This window comes from Gossypium hirsutum, chromosome D10 (genome assembly GCF_007990345.1).
Source record: "Gossypium hirsutum isolate 1008001.06 chromosome D10, Gossypium_hirsutum_v2.1, whole genome shotgun sequence".
Lineage (NCBI taxonomy): Eukaryota > Viridiplantae > Streptophyta > Magnoliopsida > Malvales > Malvaceae > Gossypium > Gossypium hirsutum.
The window spans coordinates 725647-747184 of record NC_053446.1 but is presented as its reverse complement, the minus strand read 5'-3'; the positions used below and the strand labels follow the sequence as shown (position 1 = coordinate 747184).

The window sequence follows — 21538 nt, the reverse complement described above, 5'->3', positions numbered from 1 at the left end:
GGCCGGCGCGAGGTAAAGAGAAGTTTTTAGAGGGTCGAAATTAAATTATATATTTTATAAGAGTTAAAATGTAATTTTATTATGATATTAATTAATATATTTATAATCTTTTTAAAAAATTAAATTAAAAAAATTACTAATTTTAGGAGTTAAAATGTAATGTTACTATATACTAACTTGTAATTTTATACATTTTAGAGAGTAAAAAATATAATTTTCTATTTTAAGAGTCGCCTTGCATATCGTTTGGCACTGCCACTAGTCGCCAGGCTTTGCATTTCTCCTTATTTGAGGTTTGGTATTATTCAATCTTTCTGTTTTTTTTTTAATTTTATATTGTTTTTTTTAACAATTATAATCATTGTTGTTTGAGTTAAGTTGAATTAGCTAAGATATTAATTCAAATAAAAAATTTAGAACGACTGATTTAAAAATTAATACATATTAGTTGATTAATAAATTGATGATTAATCTAATTTTAAAAATCTTAATGTTGTGCGGAAGCGTGTAAAAGAGTAAAATTATTGTACTACAAAATCACGATAAGTTCAATTCCCAGGAAAGAGAGGTGGATCACAAGGATCGCTTAAGTACCAAGTCTTTTCTAGCCAGAATATCACTCAATCGTAATTTAATAGCACAAAAAATCACTACAACCACACTCACAATTCATGCAGAATAATACAATAAAGAACACAAGAATTGAACGAGGTTCAACAAATTTTGCCTACGACCTCGGGTACTACCAAATATATTTCACTCCAAAATACAAATGAGAATTTACAAAGAGAGAGAGAAAAAAAAACAATGTCTTAAGTAGAGAATGGCAAATTTGGGATGATGAAGAAGAGAAATGGTTAGGCCTATTTATAATTGAGGTTCATGGATTAAAATTGTAATTATCTTATACCAAATCTTAATCTCACTTTTGGTGCCTTAAATCTCAAATTTTGATACCCATATTTTTCTGATACCCATATCTTTCTGATACTCATATATTTAACTATCTATAACTTTCTATAAATATAGATGATTTCCAATATAATCTTCTTTTGTTTTCCCATAAAGTTAGTTGAAAATTTTGCAAATTTATATTTCTACAAAGATCCGAAAGCAAAATCTCAAATGTAAAACAAAATTTTGGTTGAAAAGGAGACCCAACCCAATATACATTAAAAGTGCTTTAAATAAGCATTTTCTTTAAAGGATTCCCATTATCCACCCAATTAATAGGTGCCCACCCACCATGTGTTGAGTGAGAATCTTCATCAATTTTATTTTATTTTTTGAAATACATGATGGGAAATGTAAATTCTAATTATGTGTAGAAAATTTCGAGTACACAAATAGAATATAAGTAATAACTTAAATCAATAGGATAAAGTTGGTGTATTAAGTCATTATTTTTAAGGTTTTATTTGTTTTCATTTATATTCGGTATGTAAATGAGTCCCAAGCAAATAAACTTCGAGAATAGATAGAAACCTTGTGGCTATTTGCGTTTTGCAATACTGAATAAAGTACGATAAGAATTGTTGTAGTAATTCTTTATAAAATAATATAAAAATAATAAAAAGATGGAGTGATAATTACTTGAATTTTTTGTCACAACCCATTTTTCATTGTCTATTTTGATATTAAATTTGGTTATTTACGTGAAATATAAAAGAGTAAAAATATTCTAGTAAGATGTAAATGGAATATAAACATTTGAGAATCTAATATCTACTCTAACATGATTAAGATCTAAAAACTATCATATCGAGAGTTATTGCAATTTAAGCTATTAAAAGATCCCTGACATCGATTAGAGAATTACTTACGGTGAGTTCTAATTTATTTATTTTGAACTAGAGTATCCTTTTATCTCGTTGCTATTTTTTTTTACTAAAAAAAATATTATCCTATTCAAATCCAAAGATATCCACTGATTTACAACAGAAACCATAATTAATAGAAAATTAAACATACAAAAGATATAGGGTGTTACATGTTTCACGCCACGCAACTGCATTTGCACCGCGACATGCATTTCTTACAATCAGAAAGTGTCGGCTTCCCACCATCACAGCGGCTGATACAGCTAGATCTAGCGGAGACACCCCACAAACACCGTGCCATGCACCGAATAAGCGGAACACACGACGGACAACCGTATCTTACTTGCTCCACGATGCAATCTTTACATCCATTACCATATGCTATAGCCGTAATAGAACCCATCGACGATAACATCATCATCACTAGCAGCATCAGGCCTAGAGCTGAATTGAGCAGCTTTTTCCCCTCCATTATTATAACTATGGCTATTTTATTTTCTAGGGTTTTCCATTTTTTTTTCAATTTTTTGTTGATTTATATACTTACTTAAGTAATCAAAATAATCAAATGATAGGCAATGTGAACTGTGAGTTGAATCTGAGTTTTGATTAACAGCCGTTTGATGAAAATCTTGTGGTTAATTGAATATGAATGCAAGTGTGAATATGAGAAATGTAATTTTCTAGTATTGTGGGTGGGGGTTGGCTGCTCCACAAACTTATGATTTCATTCAATTAAAATCATTATTGAATCACAATGTCAGATTCTGCGCCATTTATTTAATAAATAAATTAATATATGTATGGTAGGTTAAAAAGTAAATTAGTCTTTTTATTTTAAATAGTCACTATTTTTTCTATTAAAAATTAGCGTGGTTAGTAAAATAATCCGAACAATTACACGTGACATATCACATATATTTCATCATGATGCACAAAAACCAATTTAGATGTTGGCAAACTTGACGAATGCTTTTGGCCTAAAACATCAAGATATGATGTGGCAATCTCTCTTTGGTATTATCTGTTGGAAGCTTTGGAAATAAAGGAATTTAAGAATTTTTCAAGGGATCCTTCTAGAGGTGATCATGGGCCGCACCGCGCCGGGCCAAACCAAAATTTTAAGCCCGTTTTCGAGGCCAGGGCCAAGCCCGGCCCGAAATATGAGCTTAAAATTTTATCTAAGCCCGGCCCGAGAGAAAATTGCTAAGTCTGAGCCCGGCCCGGCCCGCCCGACCCATATTAAATATATAATATATATTTGATTAAAAATAAAATATATATTTAATATATAATTCGGGCCAGGCCGAGCCCGGGGCCAAAAAAAGTTTTACCCCAGGCCCGGCCCGTTTTCTAAACGGGCCTCGTTTTTTTCCCAAACCCATATTTTGGGCCTATATTTTTACCCGAACCCTCCCATCATAATAGAGACTTGATATTATGTATCCAAGAATTATGCGGACATGACTGGCAAGTGGTTGTTAAGCAGATTCCAAGAGAAGCAAAATTTGCCCCCGTATCCTAGTAGGTCTAATGAAAGAGTTTCTGTTTAGGTCCTGTATGTTTCATGAGTTGTTGATAAGCTTCGACTAGATAGTATTTTTATATTATCTAATTCTAATATTGTCTTTGTTTAATTGTAATTGTCTCTGTTTTTTTATCAAAAAAATTGATGAAATTATTAACAAAAAATTTGATGAAATTTTTAATAAAAAAATTAATTAGATTGTTTTTTTATGTATCTTATAAGAATTAATTTCACTCTTTAATAAACTAATATATGCTTACATCATTCATTCATAAGCATTATTGTGTTGTAATTTATAAAATTTTAAAATCATGTCAATCAAATGTTCTCATCAGCCTAACGTAGTAATCCAAAATCAAATCCGATATAGAGTATATTTAAAACACATTGGATTAAATTTTAAACATGTAAATACATATTATATAGACAATTTGAAATTGATATGTTAAAAAATAAAAAATATATTATTAAAATTTTAGGAGGATTGGTTTTTTCAACACATCGTATCTAAAGTTGTATATGCAATAGGTCCAAAATTTAATACATATGTTTTAAAAATGCTTCATGTCTAACATTTAACACCTAATCTGGTAGTTAGCTTAACAAAATGATTTGGTTAATACAATACTTATATTTTAATGGCTCTAATTGATTTCAATCAGGAACAAGATTAATTTGGAATGGTTGAGCTAAGAAATTTTTTGAGGGATCAAAGTTAAATTAATTTTTCATTGTCAGCTTAAAATTTTATAATTTTTAGAAAAGATAAAATCATAAGTTTTTTATTTCATAAAGTCAAAATGTAATTTTATCATATATATTAATTTATGATTTTTTTAAATTTTAAAAGAGCTAAAATACAAATTATCCATTTGGGGCCTAAGCCCCTACCTACCCTTTTCTTGCCGCTCCTAATTAGTTCAATTCAAACTTTAAAGTTTTAATTTGGATTGATCAAGTTTGAATTTGAATTATTCTAGTTACGAGCTATTTCAAAATCATATTATTTTGGATTTCGAATCATTTAAGTTTATTGGTTGGATTTTTGAATTAGGTCGTTTTACTTTATATGTTCAAGTTGTTTTTAGATTTGAGTAATTTTGAATTCTAGTTATTCTAATTTGAGTTATTTCGTATTTGAATCGATTAAGTTGTAATGAATTTTTTATAAAAATTTTAAAAATTTAATATTTATAAACTATATATATATTTTGTATTGGAATCATAATTGAGACATGTAAATCTAACATAAATTGTAGTTTTAGGGTCAAACCCATTTGCTTGCTCCTCAACAACATTCCACTACAGTTGTTGACCTACCCCCACTAATTTCTGATCCAACGCTTTCATTTTCTTCCAATCCAAACACACACACACAACGAAAAGAAAAGAAAATTAATACCACAAGGGGAAAAGAAAGGGACATTTTCGTCATTTCAAGTGAAATCCAAAAGAGAGAGAAAGACATAAAAGACAGAGCACAGGGACAGGGAAAAAGATAGACAGAGAAACAAACAAATTTGTGTGTGTGTGTGGGTGTTTTTTTTTCTTGCGAGTCCGTTTTTTCAGTTGAACAAATAATCGTGTATTTTATGGTATTATACGAAGGTGGAAACAGAGCACAATCATGGTGTCGGACCAAGAGATAGCAAGAGGGGTGGAGATTCTTCTCCGGCAGTCGGACCCTAACGCCGTTACCACCTTAAACGGCGTTGTTCAGCAGTTGGAGGCTAAGCTTGGGCTCGACCTTTCTCATAAAGCTGGTTTTATCAGAGATCATATCAGTCTTCTCCTCCGCTCTCACCCTACTACTCCGAAGGACCATTTTACCCTCCAACAACAACATACTCAGTTCCTTTCCTACCCTCACCAACAATTTCCTGCCCGTTTTGCCCCTCAACACCACTACTACAACCACCACCCTCATTTCCCTTCCCACGACCTTAGCTTCCGTCAACACCCTCAGTCGCATTCACGTGTTCCGTTTACGGCTCAACCACCGCCGCCGCCGGTTCAGCCTCAACAGCAACAGCTGCAGCCGGTTGTGACGAAAGGCCAAGTCAATGCCACCACCGTTGCCGCCACAGAAGTGCTTAAAGAAAGGTTTTCCCTTCTTTTTTTTCTTCTTTTTCCGAAATTTGCAAGAATTTTGGGAGACGTGTGTAAGAAATGAAGTCCAATTTAGGGTTTTGGGCATATGAATTTGAGGTTTAGCCATTTATTCATTTGGTGCAAAAGGTTAGGCCTTTTTTGCACGTTTAGTTCAACTGAAGTTGGGGATTGCCTCCTTAAGTGGTTAGACTTGTAAAAATTAGGGCTTTTTAGTGTAATTTTCCCTTTTACGGATTCACAAAAGTTACCATTTTAGTGTAATTTAAATGTTTATCACACTGAATTTTAGCGGTAAAAGTACCATAGCAACTCTTATATTAAAAGTCAAATTTGATTTTACTCTTTGTACTAAAAAATAGGCAAATTGGTCCTCGTACGCTAGATTAAATCGCAAATTGGTCATTTTGTTCAAAATTTCATCCATTTCTGCGGTTAAAAACTGAACCATGTACATTAGTATGAGTTACACATGGCATATCACATGGTAGTATTTGATTATTTCGTCAGCCATGATAGTTTTTAAGAGCACAAATAAATGATTTTTTAACAGAGAGAACCAATTTGCTCTTTGATCTAACATGTAGTGACTAGTTTACCCATTTTTTGAATAGAGGGGGCAAAATGCAATTTGACTTTTAGTACAAGAGCCTGCAGAGTACTTTTACCAAATTTTAGCTTGGTTGGTATCATAGGTGTTTTCTAGAGGTTGTGAGTTCAAGTTCGCAACATTATAGAATGACAATTATTAGCTTCATCAATGATTCAGTGTTTGTCTGTTTTATAATGTTATTGCAGTGCACCAGTTGGAACCAAAAGAAGAGGTGGACCAGGGGGTCTGAACAAAGTTTGTAGTGTTTCACCTGCACTTCAAGTGATTGTTGGTGAGCCAGCTTTGCCAAGGACTGAGGTTGGTTTCTCTGTTCAATGAATTTTTTTCCTTCAACAACATTCTAAATAAAGTTCTCATGTGTGGATTTGGTGCTTTAAAATATCTCTCTGGTCGACGAGCTCTCGACTCAATGGCAAGGTTGAGGCCCAGGAACTTTGAGATCTCAAGTTCGAGTCCCCTATTGTGTAAATATGCGGGTTCTCCTCCATATTTGTTTTAGTTAGTTAGTTGTTAGTATAGTTAGTTAGAGTTGAATTAGTTGTTGAGTTAGTTTTTCAGTTCAATGCTTGTAATGATTGATTCTATTAAACCTTTGCAACTTAAAAAAAAATAAAACAAGACATTTGTCTTTGCTTGATCTAGATTGTGAAGCAGCTATGGGCATATATAAGGAAGAACAGCCTTCAAGATCCAAGTAACAAGAGAAAGATAATTTGTGATGATGCCTTACGCATAGTGTTCGAGACAGACTGTACGGACATGTTCAAGATGAACAAACTGCTAGCCAAACATATTACCGCATTTGAGCCTTCGAGTATGTGTTAATGCTTTATGTGCAGTATATGTTTGTTAATGACATGGATTTGATGCTTGTTTCATTGGATTATATAATCTTGCTAATCATTTCAGAGGAGTCAAGTCAAAGTAAACGAGCACAAGCTGATGCTGAGCCTAAAACCGAAAGTGTTGAACTGAGTGACAACCCTGTTGTAATATCCGAAGCACTTGCCGAGTTTTTGGATGCTGAAGGAAGAGAAATGCAAGCAACCGAGGCTGAACGACGTGTATGGGAGTACATAAAGCTCAATCATTTGGAGGTGCGGGACAGTGCATGAGTTTGTGCACTTTTACTTTAGCAGCTTAAATGCATTGCCATGTTCTCTGCATCTCTCTCTGAGAGCTAATTCTGCCCCTATCTCCGACCCCCATGGATTTTTGTACCATTGACTTGTTTAGGCCATTCTTTATCCCGCATATCGACGTTTTTCAGGCTTAGACTTAGGGAACTCTCCTATTATCTCTCGGAATAATTTGGTTTTATTTGTTTCAGGATCCATCAAACTCAATGGTGGTATTGTGTGATGCTAAGCTTCGTGAGCTTCTTGGATGTGAAAGTATATCTGTGATGGGGATACATGATTCGCTACAATGTCATTATTTATTTAAACCCTCCTGAAGATCTGGTTATGTCGACTGGTTAGTATAAATGCTTGAATAAGTTTGTGGTCTTATTGCTTGCTTCTCATGGCGTTTTCTTCCTCGTCAATTTGTTGGTGTTGCTTTTAATAGAGTTGTTCTATATTGTTACTTGCAGGGAGCATGGGGAGCTTCGTCATCTCGGTTTAATGGTGGAACAGATAGTTAAGACCTTTATCCTTTATTTATTTATTTTTTTGTGCATTGACTTGTTTAGAAGCTTTACACACTAGTTGCTTGTTTATGGTAAGAGTGAAAATGTAGCATGGGCAGTGATATATATTTTGTAGTTATGCTGCTTGCCATAGTAGCCTGTATGTAGGTGTACTTGTTTATGTTGTTTGAGACAGACCTATCTTTCCGATGCTAACTGCGAACTAAACCGAATGAAATACAAGTTGTTTTTAACTTTCAAAAGAAGCATAATATGCATGCAGCTAGTTACATAGTTTGTAGGGTTTATGTTGCGGATAGCTGTTTGTTACGTAGCCTAATCGAACAATGAGAATAAGAAGGTAAAATACAATGGAGGCCCTTGTAGTAGGAGTCAAATTACATGAGTAATTTGGCCCTTCACTCAAAACATGAGTAATTTGGTCCTTGTACGTTACACCAAAAAGCAAACTTGTCCTTTCTGTTAAAAATTTCATCAATTTTTACTCTTAAAAGCTGGCATAGATAATAGAATAACTAGATTATTACATTTGGCATGCCACGTGCACCTATTTTACATATAGGGGTCAGTTTTTAGTAATAGAATTGGATGAAAATTTTAACAGAAGTTTGCTCTTTTATCTAACGTACAATGACTAATTTGCCCACTTTTTGAGTAAGAGGGGCAAAAAACAATCTGATTCCTAGTACAAGCAATCTAATACATTGAGAAAAGCAGAATGGTAGCTATGAACATTAGAGCAAGAACTGCACTTATGACCTTCTTTTTCCAGGCTTTAGACGATACTTCCGAGCTTATATTGTCCATTATGGTGGTCAGATATCCGATTATTTTCTGCACAGGCATGCATTAGAAGAATAAGGAAATAGGTTGATTATAATAGTACAAATGTTAATTATAGCATACTATGCTGAAGAAAATTTGAAGGTCACTTACTAGCCTTAATGGTTCCACATGAAGGAGTGGTTCCATGAACATTTCTACATTCCTGGTCAATATTAATCAGATATCATCATTATTCTTAGCATTACAAAAGGAAATAAATCAATGTGAAGGATGAAAATTATAGGTCTAACTATGATTTTAGTCCTTCTACCATATTGAAATTTGAGATTTAATCCCTTTGTTTTTATTTTGGCATAATTCAGTCCCTTTGTTGTAGAATGTTATTAGTTGGTTTAAATTGATAACACTCTTAACTGTTGCCACTTAAGTGATGATGTTTTTTTTTTGTTGAAAAGTTTTTCACAGCAAAGATAGCTTGAATAACATTCTAATAGTAAAAATTCATTTCATCACTTTGACGGCAGTAGCAAAAGTGTTATCAATTTGAACTTTGAAGATACCAATAATATTATAAAGGTAGAGGATCGAATTATACCAATAGCATAGTGAAGGGTCAAAAACCATCATTAGGCCAAAATTATGTCACTTGTTGCATATAGTGATGCATTCATTACCTTATCGTTACTTTTCCATGGTATATGTGGCAAGTATAGAAGCTGAAACCTTGTCCCAGAGGCATATGAGCTTTATTCCACTCTGCAAAACATATAATAGGGAGAATTTTGCACTAAAAAACCTCTGCCTGGAATTCCAAAGTTAAGACCATAATTGGTTGGAAAAAAAAATCAATGTTATGAAGGGACAAACCTAATCTCCAATTGATGCCAACAATCATCCCTTCAGTCAATGTTGGTTGCACTACAAATTCTATGTGATTTCCCATATGCTTTATCAAAGATGTGAAGAAATCAATTACTTGCTGCCAACATGAAAAGACCATTAAATTATAACATTGCTCTCCGTTAACACATAAATGGATTAATTGCACTAGACATCCTAAACTGTAATCTAGATTTTGGATTGGTCCTTAAAAACTTTTTTTGAAAGTTACTATAAATTCCAATAGAATTAATTATTACAAGCACTCACTTGAATGGCTAACTCAACAACTAACTAACCAATCAAAATAAATATGAGGGACAGTTCGCACATTTGCAAAGAAAAAAAAAGTGGGAATCAAATCTAGTATCTCAAAATTTTGAAGGCCTTAACCAAATTAAGATGTTCTAATTCATATCAGTTGTGTCGTTCTACTAGCCAAATGTCTGCTCAAGCGTTAAATCTTACTTCAGATCTAACATGGAGTATTTCTAAAAAATGTAGATAAATTATTAAGCATATATATACCTACAACATAGACAGCTTGAATCCGGCGTGTTAAAAAAAAAGCAATGTCGTTAAAATTTAGCAGGTTTATTCCAAATAATGCTTTAGGCTGTCTATGAATTTTTAATATTTTTGGAAGCTCAAAATACAATTTTACTACTATATTAATTTGTATTTTCATAAATTTTGAAGCGGTTAAATGGTAGATTTACCATTTTGGTGAGCCATGGTGCTTGCCCCAGCTATGCCCCTATTTGATATAATAATATTTTCAGGATTCAATTAAAATGTTTTGAAGTTTGGAGATTAATTTGGAATCTCAACTATAGCTTGGGGTGCCTGATATAATTAACCCTATATATGTAATTTACGGTGTACCTTTTTTCCTTGTAAAGGTTGGAAATAAGAGAAGAAATTGCAGATGCATTGGCATTCATCGTCAATGATTTCAGATAATTCCCGTACATTTTGGTTCTTAATCGCCGAGTAAAGCTTGAGAACCGTTTCCAAGGCTCCTATCGAATCCTCCTCTCCCGAACCCGAACCCTTGTTCTTAGCATCCGGCGGCACTAACAGCCCCCTTTGCGGCGAAGTGTAGCTCGCCGGAACCAAAGGCGGCTTCGAATACTGTGAATGGAAATTGCTGTAGCAGCAAGCTTTTCCACCGTGAAATTTATGGAGGGAAGGTTTATGTTGAATTGGTTTTGGGGAAATGAGGAGACGGTGATAGGGATTTGAGCTTTTTGTATGATGGTATGGAGCTAAAGAGGCAGCAAATGAGACTGAACTGATCATTTTTATCAAGATTTGATTAATGGATGCAAATTTAAAACTCCAATATGAAAATTGAAATGGAGAATTTGTTTTTATAGCAGAAAATTTAAATAAATAAATAAATGATTTAATACGAAAGAAAAGAATGAGAGCAACAGCAATTGCAAGCTAAGGATCTTGCTAAAACTCGTTGCTGCAGGAGACTGACATAACTTCAAACACAATAAAACCATCTTTTTCGGGGGAAGTGTTTTATTTAATTTTAGAGTAAATTACACTTGTAGTCACCTAACTATTTATAAATTTCTTTTTTAGTTACTTAACTATGAAAAGTTACAAATTAGTCCCTCAACTATTCAAAATTTTCTTTTTTGGTCATTGATTGTTAAATTACTAAGGGAAAGATATAGCAACTTAAACTCTCAACGTTTATATATTGTGTCAATTTAATCTTGATTCTAAAAAATTAACCCTCAACATTTAAACATTGTGTGATTTAGTTTTTTTTTTCAATTTTGTTTTTCTTGGTGACCCTTTCACTTAAAAAGCTTTAAAAAACAAATCTATCAACTAAATTTGAATCGGAAATATACCAAAAAATGGAAACATCTGAAAATCCAAAATAGAACAGTGACCAAAACAAAAATACTTACTAACCACAGTGTTAAATTTGACAAAATATATATATAGATAGACGAAAATAGAAATGGAGTAATTTTAAATCGACTATCTCTACCCTATTTATTTTCTAAAATTATTTAATATTTTAATTTTCTACTTTAAAAAAATTAAGAACTACTTATAACTTAAATTAAAAAATAGAATATAATTCGATTTAGACAATTATAAATTTTTTTAATTTTATAAATATTATAATCTTGAAATTTAAGATTTAATATATTTATATTAGAAAGTTCAAATTAATAATTCATTTATTGCTTTTATTAAAGTGATTAAATTACGAAAAAAGTTGTTTTTTGAGTCGAAATGTATATTTTTACAATAGTAAAAATATAATTTCATCATTTTAATAATTTATATCATAATTAAATCAATTTTTTTATCATTTTTAGAAGAATCAAAATATAATTTTACTGTTATCAATTTAAAATTTTATAAATTATAAAACACTTAAATTAAAAATTTACCATTTTTATCATCATGCCCTGCTTCTCTACTAGGCTTCCCCAATTGAAGTAGATGTGTTAAATTATAAATTTAAGCAGAGACTAACATTATGATTAGACCAAGAAAGAAAAATAAAAGTGGTTCAACACCATCGAAGTAGTGAGTCAAAACGACAAAAGACATTTAAGTGATACGACACCGGCGAAAAAGGCTATAGACGAAAGAAAAACAGAAGCCAGAATATTGTTTTTGCGCAAAGATCAGAAAATAGGATCCAGCGATGGCGGAAGATCTGGTTCTCGATACGGCGATCAGAGATTGGGTGTTGATACCCCTTTCAGTGGTGATGGTTCTGATCGGCATCCTCCGCTACTTCGTCTCCAAGCTCATGCGCTCCTTTCAAGTTCCTGATCCTAAGATCGTCAAAGAAGGGCACGTCTCTCACAACTCTATTTTCTTTTCTTTTTAGGTAGATAAGCTATTAAGTCTCAGATTCACTTATTCTCGAGTTTTACTTTCAGGCAAGTAATCGTTAGGGCTCGGAATTTACGAGGTGCTGCAAATTTTATCCCTCCCAAGTCTTTTCGATCTCGGAGGGTTTATTTCAGCAATGAGGTTTGCTTTTTCATGTTGTTTTAGAACTTATTTTACCAAAGTTTATGCTTGTAATTGTTAATTTCTGGAATTTGTGTTTATCTTTTTCCTTTTAAAGCTTTATTGAGCTGTTAGCGGATTATGGATTAAGTATCACGTGTTGTAATCAGGCTTCGGTTAGTTTAGTTTCTTTTTAGGAAGCAATTTGAAACTCATCAAGAAGATGCAAATTGCAGCTAATATTAAGCTTGACGGAGTGTTAGAAATTGAGTTACATTGACAAAAATAATCCGTTTATGTATATATTTGTCTTAGGAAAGGAGAAAGTTGATGTATCACATGTTGTAATCAGGCTTCAGTCAGTTTAGTTTCTTTCTTAGAAGCAAATTGCAATCAATCAAGAAGCTGTGAATTACAGCTAATATTAAGCTTAATGGAGTGTTAAAAGTCAGATTAAATTGATGAAAATAGTCCATTTATGTTCGTATTTGTCTCAGAAGAGGATTCAAGTATCAAATGTTGTAACCAGGCTTGGGTCAGTTTAGTTTCTTTTCCAGTGACCAATTGTTATTAATCAAGAAGCTGTGAATTGCAGCTATATTAAGCTTAATGGAGGTTTAAATGTCAGGTTAAATTGATGAAAATAGTCCATTCATGTATATATTTGTCTCAGAAAAGGAGAAAGTTGAAGTATTACATGTTATAATCAGGCTTCAGTCAGTTAAGTTTCTTTTTTAGAAGCAAACTGCAATTAATCAAGAAGCTGTGAATTGCAGCTAATATTAAGCTTAATGGAGTGTTAAAAATCAGGTTAAGTTGATGAAAGTAATCTATTTATGTATTTGTTTGCGTCAGTAAAGCATAAAAGTAATGGAATTATATTGGACTTTGTAGGAAAATGGATTACTGTTTGTCCCCAAGGGCCAGGCTCAAAATGCGCAAGCACAAATGTTCTCTGACCCTAACATGGCTATGGACATGATGAAGAAAAACCTCTCTATGATTATACCTCAGGTATTTTAGTGGTATATCGACCTTTAGTGTTCATATGCTTTGGTTTGATTGCTCATGTTCTAGAACTGACTTTTTTTGTGTAAACTGTTGTTACTTTTAGACTCTCACTTTTGCCTGGGTCAACTTTTTCTTCTCTGGATTTGTTGCAGGTTTGGTTCTTTACTACTATATTACTTCCATGATTTCCGAGTCTTTCCTTTTTAATTCTGCAATGGAGATTGAATTTATATTTTTATTTACGAAATTGATTTCATGCATATTAGATTGATTTTTTTTTTCACTTTTTATTATATGGTGATGGACACAATATTTTTTTGTATTGGAATTAAAACTCTAACTTAACTGATCATGACATACATTAATAGTAAACAGTAATTTGATTCCTCTTCTGTTTTCTGTATTCCTATCTTGCAGCCAAAATACCCTTCCCATTAACTCAGAGGTTCAGATCGATGTTGCAGAATGGAATTGACCTTAGCACAGTTGATGTGAGCTATGTTAGTAGCCGCTCATGGTATTGGTTTTTTTCTCTGAGCTCTTCTAATTTTTTTTAGACTTTCTTGGCTTAATACTACAGTTTATTCACAAATTCTTTCATTTGTAGGTATTTCCTCAATTTGTTTGGTTTGAGGGGTTTATTTAGTCTGATTCTGGGAGAGGAAAATGGTTAGTATCATGAACTTCCTGTTACATTTTATTTTAGATTGTGTACTACACTTTCTCTGGTTATGGACTCATTGTTTATCTCATCTGTAAATTGTGATTTCTTTTGGCAGCAATGGATGATACACAGCGAATGATGCAGATGGGTGGGTTTGGCTTTGATCCATCAAAGGTATTAAATCAATCTGTTCTCCATTGAGTATTGCAGGCTGAAGAAAGTCTTGCTAGCTTCAGATGTCTAATTTAATTTCACATGGTCTTATATTCCTCTTCAGCCTATTCTTTCTCTCTTTAATGGAGATCATTAAGTAGAATGTGTGGCCAGTTGTTTATGATTTTCTGTTGGCAGCAATGTTAGCTTGTCAAGTAAAAAATTGTTCAGAATGGGGAATTCAATTACCCCAACAATGGACCAACACTGCCACCAGCAGCACCACTAGTTGCTATTTTGCTGCCACAATCTCTTGTTCTTCTAATGTCCATGCAACTTGGGCTGCCTGAGTTTTTATCTATGTCAATTCTTCTATGCAAATTCGCGCCTTTTTCTTTTTGAGGCATTTTATTAGTTAAGGGCTTAGTTTTTCTCCGGTAAAAGTACCATGGAGGCCCATATACTAAGAGTCAGATTGCATTTTGTCCCTTTTACTTTAAAAATGGGCAAATTAGTCCCTGTACATTACATCAAAGAGCAAATTGGTCTTTTCTATTAAAAATTTTCTTCCATTTGTACTGTTACAAACTGGCATGATTGATGGAATAACCAAACAATGACATGTGATATTCCTCGTGTACCTCATGCTGACGTACATGGATCAGTTTTTAACCATGAAAATGGATGAAATTTTTATCAGAATGACCAATTTACTTTTTGATTTAATGTACAGGGACCAGTTTCCCATTTTTGAGTAGATGGAGTAAAATGTGATCTGAGTCCTAGTATAGGGGCCTCTATTGTACTTTTACCGTTTTTCTCCATCACTTAGAAATCTTCCATGCTTTTGGCGTCATGATATTTTACAAGTTGAGAATCCTTGGGATGGGATTTGAGCTAATGCTTTTCCTCGTCAAATCAATCACAAATAAGAATTGCATGGGACTTTTAGTTGAATGAAGATCAACCAAACTGTTATTTTGGTGATAGCAACATTATCATGGAAGGCATTGTCTTTCTAGTCAGTTGATATATATCATTTAAATTTGTAAAGCATCTCGAAATTGTTTCCCACTGAAACAAGCTTTTGTCTGTTTCTTGACTTTTACAAGAAAAGGTTCTTTCGCGAGTTGGCTATTTCCATTTCTTAATTTACCATGCCTCCTGATCTTTTGGTTTTCTTCATTCATGGCAGAGCCTGAGTGCTGAGAAAGATGGTCTTGACATAGTCCAACATGAATGGGCACTCCCTAAATTCGAGCATCGGGCCGAAGCAGTATTGAAAAAACTAGTCAGCTGAACATCGGGAGCGTATAAACAGCTGTCAAAAGGGGGTAGTTTGATTGAAGTTTTCATCTTACAAGCTTTTCGATGGGTAAAAGATGAAACTCCTTTAGATACCAAGTCTAGGTTTGTAGTTTAGATTGCAGCCCTACGAGCAGCAAGAGGAAAACTCCCACATTCCCAAGTTCTTTCTGCTCTTGTTAATTCTATGTCGAATTTTGGGCCGGCCAGGCAGCCTAGGCTAGGCTGATCAGTTCAGTTCTAGCTTATTGCCGGTAAACAAAACTCTTAATCGCATTGATTCAGTGTTGAATACGAAAATTTGTTTTCAGTAAATTGATTATGTCACATCTAGCACTATGTTGATGCTTTGGTTGAGTTAGTAGGCTTTGGTTCGAGTGTCTTAGTGTGTAATTCAAGTATGAGTTCTCTCCTTGGCTTATTAGAGTTGAGTTCTTTAGTTTGATGCTTATAACAATTGATTCAATTATAACTTTTAAAAATAGCTATATTAAAATTATTGTATTCGGTCAATTTATGGTTTTGATCCTTCTACTATACCAAATTGTACAAGGCTACCCTTAACCAAAGGGCCCAAAGGTTGAACAGATGAGAAGCCAAGCCTTTTGAATCAAAGCCGAAGCGAGTCAAACCATCCACGTCTCAAATGGATCTAATAGGGAAGAGGCAGCAAGGGCACACTAAGGTCACGATTTTAACCAAAACACTCACCGCGAGGGTGAATTTAGAAATTTATTAAGTTTTAAAGACTCAAAATGTATTTTCCATTTTTTGTGGAGGGGCAGGGCTCTTGCTTGCCTCCCTTGTATTCACCCCCGCTCACGGCCTAATATCAGAGTTGTCAATAGTTGACACTAAATCGCCAAGAACATAAGTTATGGAGTGACAACATGTTGTCACGCGCAAAGAAGCCCCGGAATTGTGCGATAATTTCTGAAATAACAGTCAAGCTCTCCCGACTAGTCCAACCATCCTTGATTGGCATAATATAATCATTATATAATTTCATTAATTAATTCAAATAGTTATACCATTAGCTATTGCAATTAAAATTTTAATATCAAAAATAAAATTTGTTGTCAATATAAGTTGGTAGACTTAGAATACATCAAATCAACATCTCCAACTTTAACAAAATAAAGGTTAAATTTTGCTTCAAGTCTTTATTCTCTTCGTAAATTTAGAATTTAGTCTATATACATTTTAGATTTCAAAATTCAGATCTAATTGTTAATATCACCTTAAAGTTCTTCATTCAAATTTATTGGTGTAACCTTTTCAATTAAAAAAAAAAAGAAATCACTTGATAGCCAATGTAAATAAATAATGTTTTAACAAATCAGAATTTTATAGAAATTTTTTAACACGTTAACAATTAAACATGCATTTTTAAATTGAAAAGTAGGGAATTAAATCTCAAATGTATGAAAAATACAAGGGCTTAAAGCACATTTTTCTCCTTGGAAGGGAGCGAATCAAAACGACAAAAGACACAAGCGATACGGCACTGGTAAAAGGCTAGAGAGAAAGCAGAAGCCAAGAATCTTTCTTTTTTCCCTCGGAGGCGGAGCAGAGATCAGAGTAGGATCCAGCGATGGCGGAAGATCTGGTTCTCGACACGGCGATCAGAGATTGGGTGCTGATACCCCTCTCGGTAGTGATGGTCCTCATTGGCGTCCTCCGCTACTTCGTCTCCAAGCTTATGCGCTCCTTTCAAGTTCCCGATCCTAAGATCGTCAAAGAAGGGCACGTCTCTCCCAACTTTTTCGTTTCTTTGTTGTTTTTTTAATTCGATAAGCTAATAAGTCTCAGATTCACATATTCTCGAGTTTTTTACTTTCAGGCAAGTAATCGTTAGGGCTCGGAATCTACGAGGTGCTGCAAATTTTATCCCTCCCAAGTCTTTTCGATCTCGTAGGGTTTATTTCAGCAATGAGGTATGCTTTTTCATCTTATTTTAGAACTTACTGTTGCCAAAGTTTATGCCAGTGATTGTTAATTTCTGAAATTTGAGTTTATTTCTTCGTTTTTAAAGCTTTGTTGAACTGTTTGTGGATAATTCATTAAGAATCACTAGTTGTAATCAAGCTTCGATCAGTTTAGTTTCTTTTCTAGAAGCAAATTGAAATTAATCAAGAAGATGTGAATTCCAGCTAATTTAAAGCTTAATGGAGTGTTAGTTGGGTCTAATTGATGAAAATCATCCAATTATCATTTATGTATATAGTTTGTCTCAGAAATGGAGAAAATTAAAGTATAGCATGTTGTAATCAAGCTTCAGTCAGTTTAATTTCTTTTTCAGAAACCAATTTGCAATTTAATCAAGAAGCTGTGGCAGCTGTATTAAGCTTAATGGAGTTCTAAAAATCGAGTTAAATTTGATGAAAATAATCCCTTTATGTATATTTTTATCTCAGAAAAGGAGAAAATTAATGGAATTTATATTGGGCTTTGTAGGAAAATGGATTACTGTTTGTCCCCAAGGGCCAGGCTCAGAATGCACAAGCACAAATGTTCTCTGACCCTAACATGGCTATGGACATGATGAAGAAAAACCTTTCTATGATTATACCTCAGGTATTTTAATGGTGCATAGACCTTTAGTGTTCACATTCTCTGGTTTGTTTGCTCATGTTTTCGAACTGACTGTTTTGTGTAAACTTTTGTTACTTTCAGACTCTCACTTTTGCCTGGGTCAACTTTTTCTTCTCTGGATTTGTTGCAGGTTTGGTTCTTTACTACTGTTTTACTTCCATGATTTCTGAGCATGTCCTTTTAATGCTTAATTCGAGATTGAATTTATATTTTCATTTACAGAACTGTTTTCATGCATTTGCTGTTCTGAATTTGCCAAAATTGGCCCTTTCCAATTAATTGGAGCTATTCTAATTTTTACTCTTTATGACATGGTGATGACACAATTTTTTGTTGTACGGGAATCAAAATTCTGACATAATCGATCATGTTATGCACTATTAGTAAACGGTAACATGAATCCTCTTCTATTTTTCTGTGTTCCTTTCTTGCAGCCAAAATACCCTTCCCATTGACCCAAAGGTTCAGATCAATGTTGCAGAATGGAATTGACCTTAGCACAGTTGATGTGAGCTATGTTAGTAGCCGCTCATGGTATTGATTTTTCTGAGCTCTTCTATTGTTTAGGGACCTTAGCTTAATACTACAATTTATTCACAAATTCTTTCATTTCCAGGTATTTTCTCAATTTGTTTGGTTTGAGGGGTTTATTTAGTCTGATTTTGGGAGAGGAAAATGGTTAGTATCGGATCATGAACTTCCTGTTACATTTTATTTCATATTGTGTACTGCCCTTTCTTTGGTTGTTGGAGTCATCATCTATCTGTAGGGTTTCATCTGTAAATTGTGATTTCTTTTGGCAGCAATGGATGACACACAGCGAATGATGCAGATGGGTGGATTTGGCTTTGATCCATCAAAGGTATTTTAGTCAATCTGTTCTCGATTGAGTGTTGCTAGCTGAAGAGAGTTTTGCAAGTTTCAGATGTCTAATTTAATTTCACATGGTCTTATGTTCCTCTTCAACCTGTGCTTTCTCTCTTTAATGGAGATCGTTAAGTAGCATGTGTGGCCAGTTGTTTGTTTATGGTTTTCTATTGGTTGCAATGTTGTCGTTCAGATGGGGAAATGAGCATTCAATTCCTACAATGATAGACCAACACTGCCACTGGCAGCACCACTAGTTTTTCTATTGACCATGCAATTTGGACTGCCAAAGTCATATCTAAGTGTATTCTGGGTGCTCTCTATCATATCTAAGTCAATATTCTTTGCGAACTCGTGTATTTTTTCTTTTTTAGGTCTTTATTAGGTAAGGGCTTAGGTTTTCTCCTCCTTTTAGAAACCTCCCATGCTTTTGGCTTCATGATATTCATCTGTTGAGAATCCTTGGGGTTTCCTCACTGTTTGCTATAGGGTCAAATCGATAACGAAATGATAAGAATTGCATGGAACTTTTTAGGCTTTGCTTGGTAGAGTGAAAAGAGAATTAGAAAGATGAAAATATTTTTTTTTTCTTTCTATTGGTGTGCTTGGAATGAAAGATGAAATTTTCTGGTGGAGTTGGTAAACAAGAGGGAATTTTTATTTTTATTCTGAAAAATGCATAATTTTGAACTAACTTACATATCTCTCTCAGCTTTTCTTTTCAATTTGGAATGATTTGTTTTTATGCATTAGGGTGAAAAATGATCATCTCCCTTATTTTCTTTCTTACCAAGCACGCTATGCATTAGATTTTCTCTAGTAATAGTATCATGGAAGGCATTTCCTTTTTCAATGGTTGATATATATATATAAATGGAACTATTTTTGCTTGTTTCTCAACTTTTACAAGCAAAGGTTCATTTGTGAGCTAACTATATTAATTTCTTAATCTAGCATTTCTCCAAACTAATCCTTCTATTTTCTTCATTCATGGCAGAGCCTTAGTGCTGAAAAAGATGGTCTTGACATAGTCCAGCACGATTGGGCACTCCCTAAATTCGAGCATCGGGCCGAAGCAGTATTGAAAAAACTCGTCAGCTGAACATCGGGACCATATGAACAGCTACTGGTATAAGTTTTCGTCTTACAAGCTGGTCCATATTCCAGTTCTAGAGAAGCAAAGAGGAATATTCCGCCCTTCCAATTATTTTAGGCTCTTGTTAATTTTATGTTGAATCTAAATAATTTTTATTTAAATTTTGATTGTTCTCTTCAAAATTTGGTTCAATTTCAATTCAAACCTAAGATAACGTTAATTTTGATATCGTCTAAACTCAAGCCCGAAATGATCTGAAATCAAAATAATCAAAATCGAAAAACCGATCAGCAAAACTCAGAACAATTTGATTTGACTTAAACTCTTAATGAATATATTCATCATATTATGTATTTAAATTCATTTGAACTTACAATTTTTAAGAGCACGCTAGAATTTAATAGACTATTAGTAAATTTTATGATTTGGTCAAAATTGTTGTTGTATGGCTTTTTATATTTGTATTATTTGCACCAATTGAAAGTTCTTTTATATCTTCTCTTCGACAGTTCAATTTTTCTCATAAATAACTTTGAATGTCAAAATTTGCAAATTAAAATTCAAACATCTTTCTTCTTCGATCTCTGGTGCTGACCATGAGATTAATTTGGATCTAAAGTATGTTCCTCTATTCGTTAATGAATATTGATCAACTGTACAAATCATTGAATCATTACTTGGAACTTACTAGTCGAAATTAAAAAAAAAAACTTAATAACCTAATGAGTTAAATGAAAACTTTTGAATAGTTCAATAACTTATATGAAAACTTTTGAAACGTTCAATGACCATTTTGTACCTTTTTAAAATTGAATAACAAAAACGTAAACTTACTAATAATTTAATAACCTTAGGTGTAATTTACCCTATATATAGTACATATTTTAATCTATCTTTAATCTCAAACTCTTAACAAACATATTCATCATATTTTATATATAATTAATCTCATTATAGGTTCTGATGATATCTGTTCTTTTTAATACAATGCTTAAAATTACTTATAGTTCCTCTCCAACCCTTAAATAGGAGAATAATGCACTTTAGCGCACTCGAACCCACGTCCTCCTATACCGCCATCATATTATATATTTTAAATTCACTTAATTGTACAACTTTTAAGGGTTTGCGGTACCATTGATGGCAACCAAATTAGGAGCCAGACACCATAAATAGTTAATAATATGGATATTGAAAAGGAGCAATTTTTTTTATTGAATATGTCAAAGAAATTTAACCTAATCTAAATCCTCTACATTGCATGAAAGTGAGAGGTTATTTTATCTTTCAGTATTGCAAAACCTTGCTTATCATATCCTACATATAATATTTGTGTTCCTTAATAAATATATATATTGAATTAGACGTTTGAAGTAAATATTCTTAATTATACTTGCATACAAAGTACATTAATCATCAGAATACGGTGGAGGACTCGATTGAACAAACCACAGCAAA

The 21538-nt window shown here is 33.3% G+C and overlaps 4 protein-coding genes across 4 annotated transcripts; 3 read left to right on the top strand and 1 right to left on the bottom strand.

Moving 5' to 3' along the window:
* The first annotated feature begins 4693 nt into the window (after positions 1 to 4693).
* On the top strand, positions 4694 to 7963 carry LOC107930434 (uncharacterized). Its single transcript, XM_016862104.2, has 6 exons — positions 4694 to 5451; positions 6256 to 6367; positions 6713 to 6884; positions 6980 to 7167; positions 7401 to 7546; positions 7665 to 7963. Exons 1-5 carry the CDS (start codon positions 4976 to 4978, stop codon positions 7524 to 7526), a joined length of 1074 nt encoding a protein of 357 aa, XP_016717593.1. The 5' UTR covers positions 4694 to 4975; the 3' UTR covers positions 7527 to 7546; positions 7665 to 7963.
* On the bottom strand, positions 7925 to 10982 carry LOC107930435 (uncharacterized). Its single transcript, XM_016862105.2, has 5 exons — positions 10272 to 10982; positions 9375 to 9486; positions 9182 to 9263; positions 8658 to 8709; positions 7925 to 8555 (listed from the first exon to the last, which is right to left on the bottom strand). The coding sequence occupies exons 1-5, from the start codon at positions 10686 to 10688 to the stop codon at positions 8418 to 8420; spliced, it is 801 nt and encodes a 266-aa protein (XP_016717594.1). The 5' UTR covers positions 10689 to 10982; the 3' UTR covers positions 7925 to 8417.
* An 892-nt stretch (positions 10983 to 11874) lies between these two features.
* On the top strand, positions 11875 to 15837 carry LOC107930393 (ER membrane protein complex subunit 3). Its single transcript, XM_016862048.2, has 8 exons — positions 11875 to 12227; positions 12317 to 12410; positions 13284 to 13403; positions 13504 to 13552; positions 13818 to 13917; positions 14008 to 14069; positions 14180 to 14238; positions 15413 to 15837. The coding sequence occupies exons 1-8, from the start codon at positions 12076 to 12078 to the stop codon at positions 15515 to 15517; spliced, it is 741 nt and encodes a 246-aa protein (XP_016717537.1). The 5' UTR covers positions 11875 to 12075; the 3' UTR covers positions 15518 to 15837.
* A 1128-nt stretch (positions 15838 to 16965) lies between these two features.
* LOC107930392 (ER membrane protein complex subunit 3) lies at positions 16966 to 20306 on the top strand. The gene is made up of 8 exons (XM_016862046.2): positions 16966 to 17268; positions 17366 to 17459; positions 17980 to 18099; positions 18199 to 18247; positions 18552 to 18651; positions 18734 to 18795; positions 18921 to 18979; positions 19982 to 20306. The coding sequence occupies exons 1-8, from the start codon at positions 17117 to 17119 to the stop codon at positions 20084 to 20086; spliced, it is 741 nt and encodes a 246-aa protein (XP_016717535.1). The 5' UTR covers positions 16966 to 17116; the 3' UTR covers positions 20087 to 20306.
* Positions 20307 to 21538: the final 1232 nt, after the last annotated feature.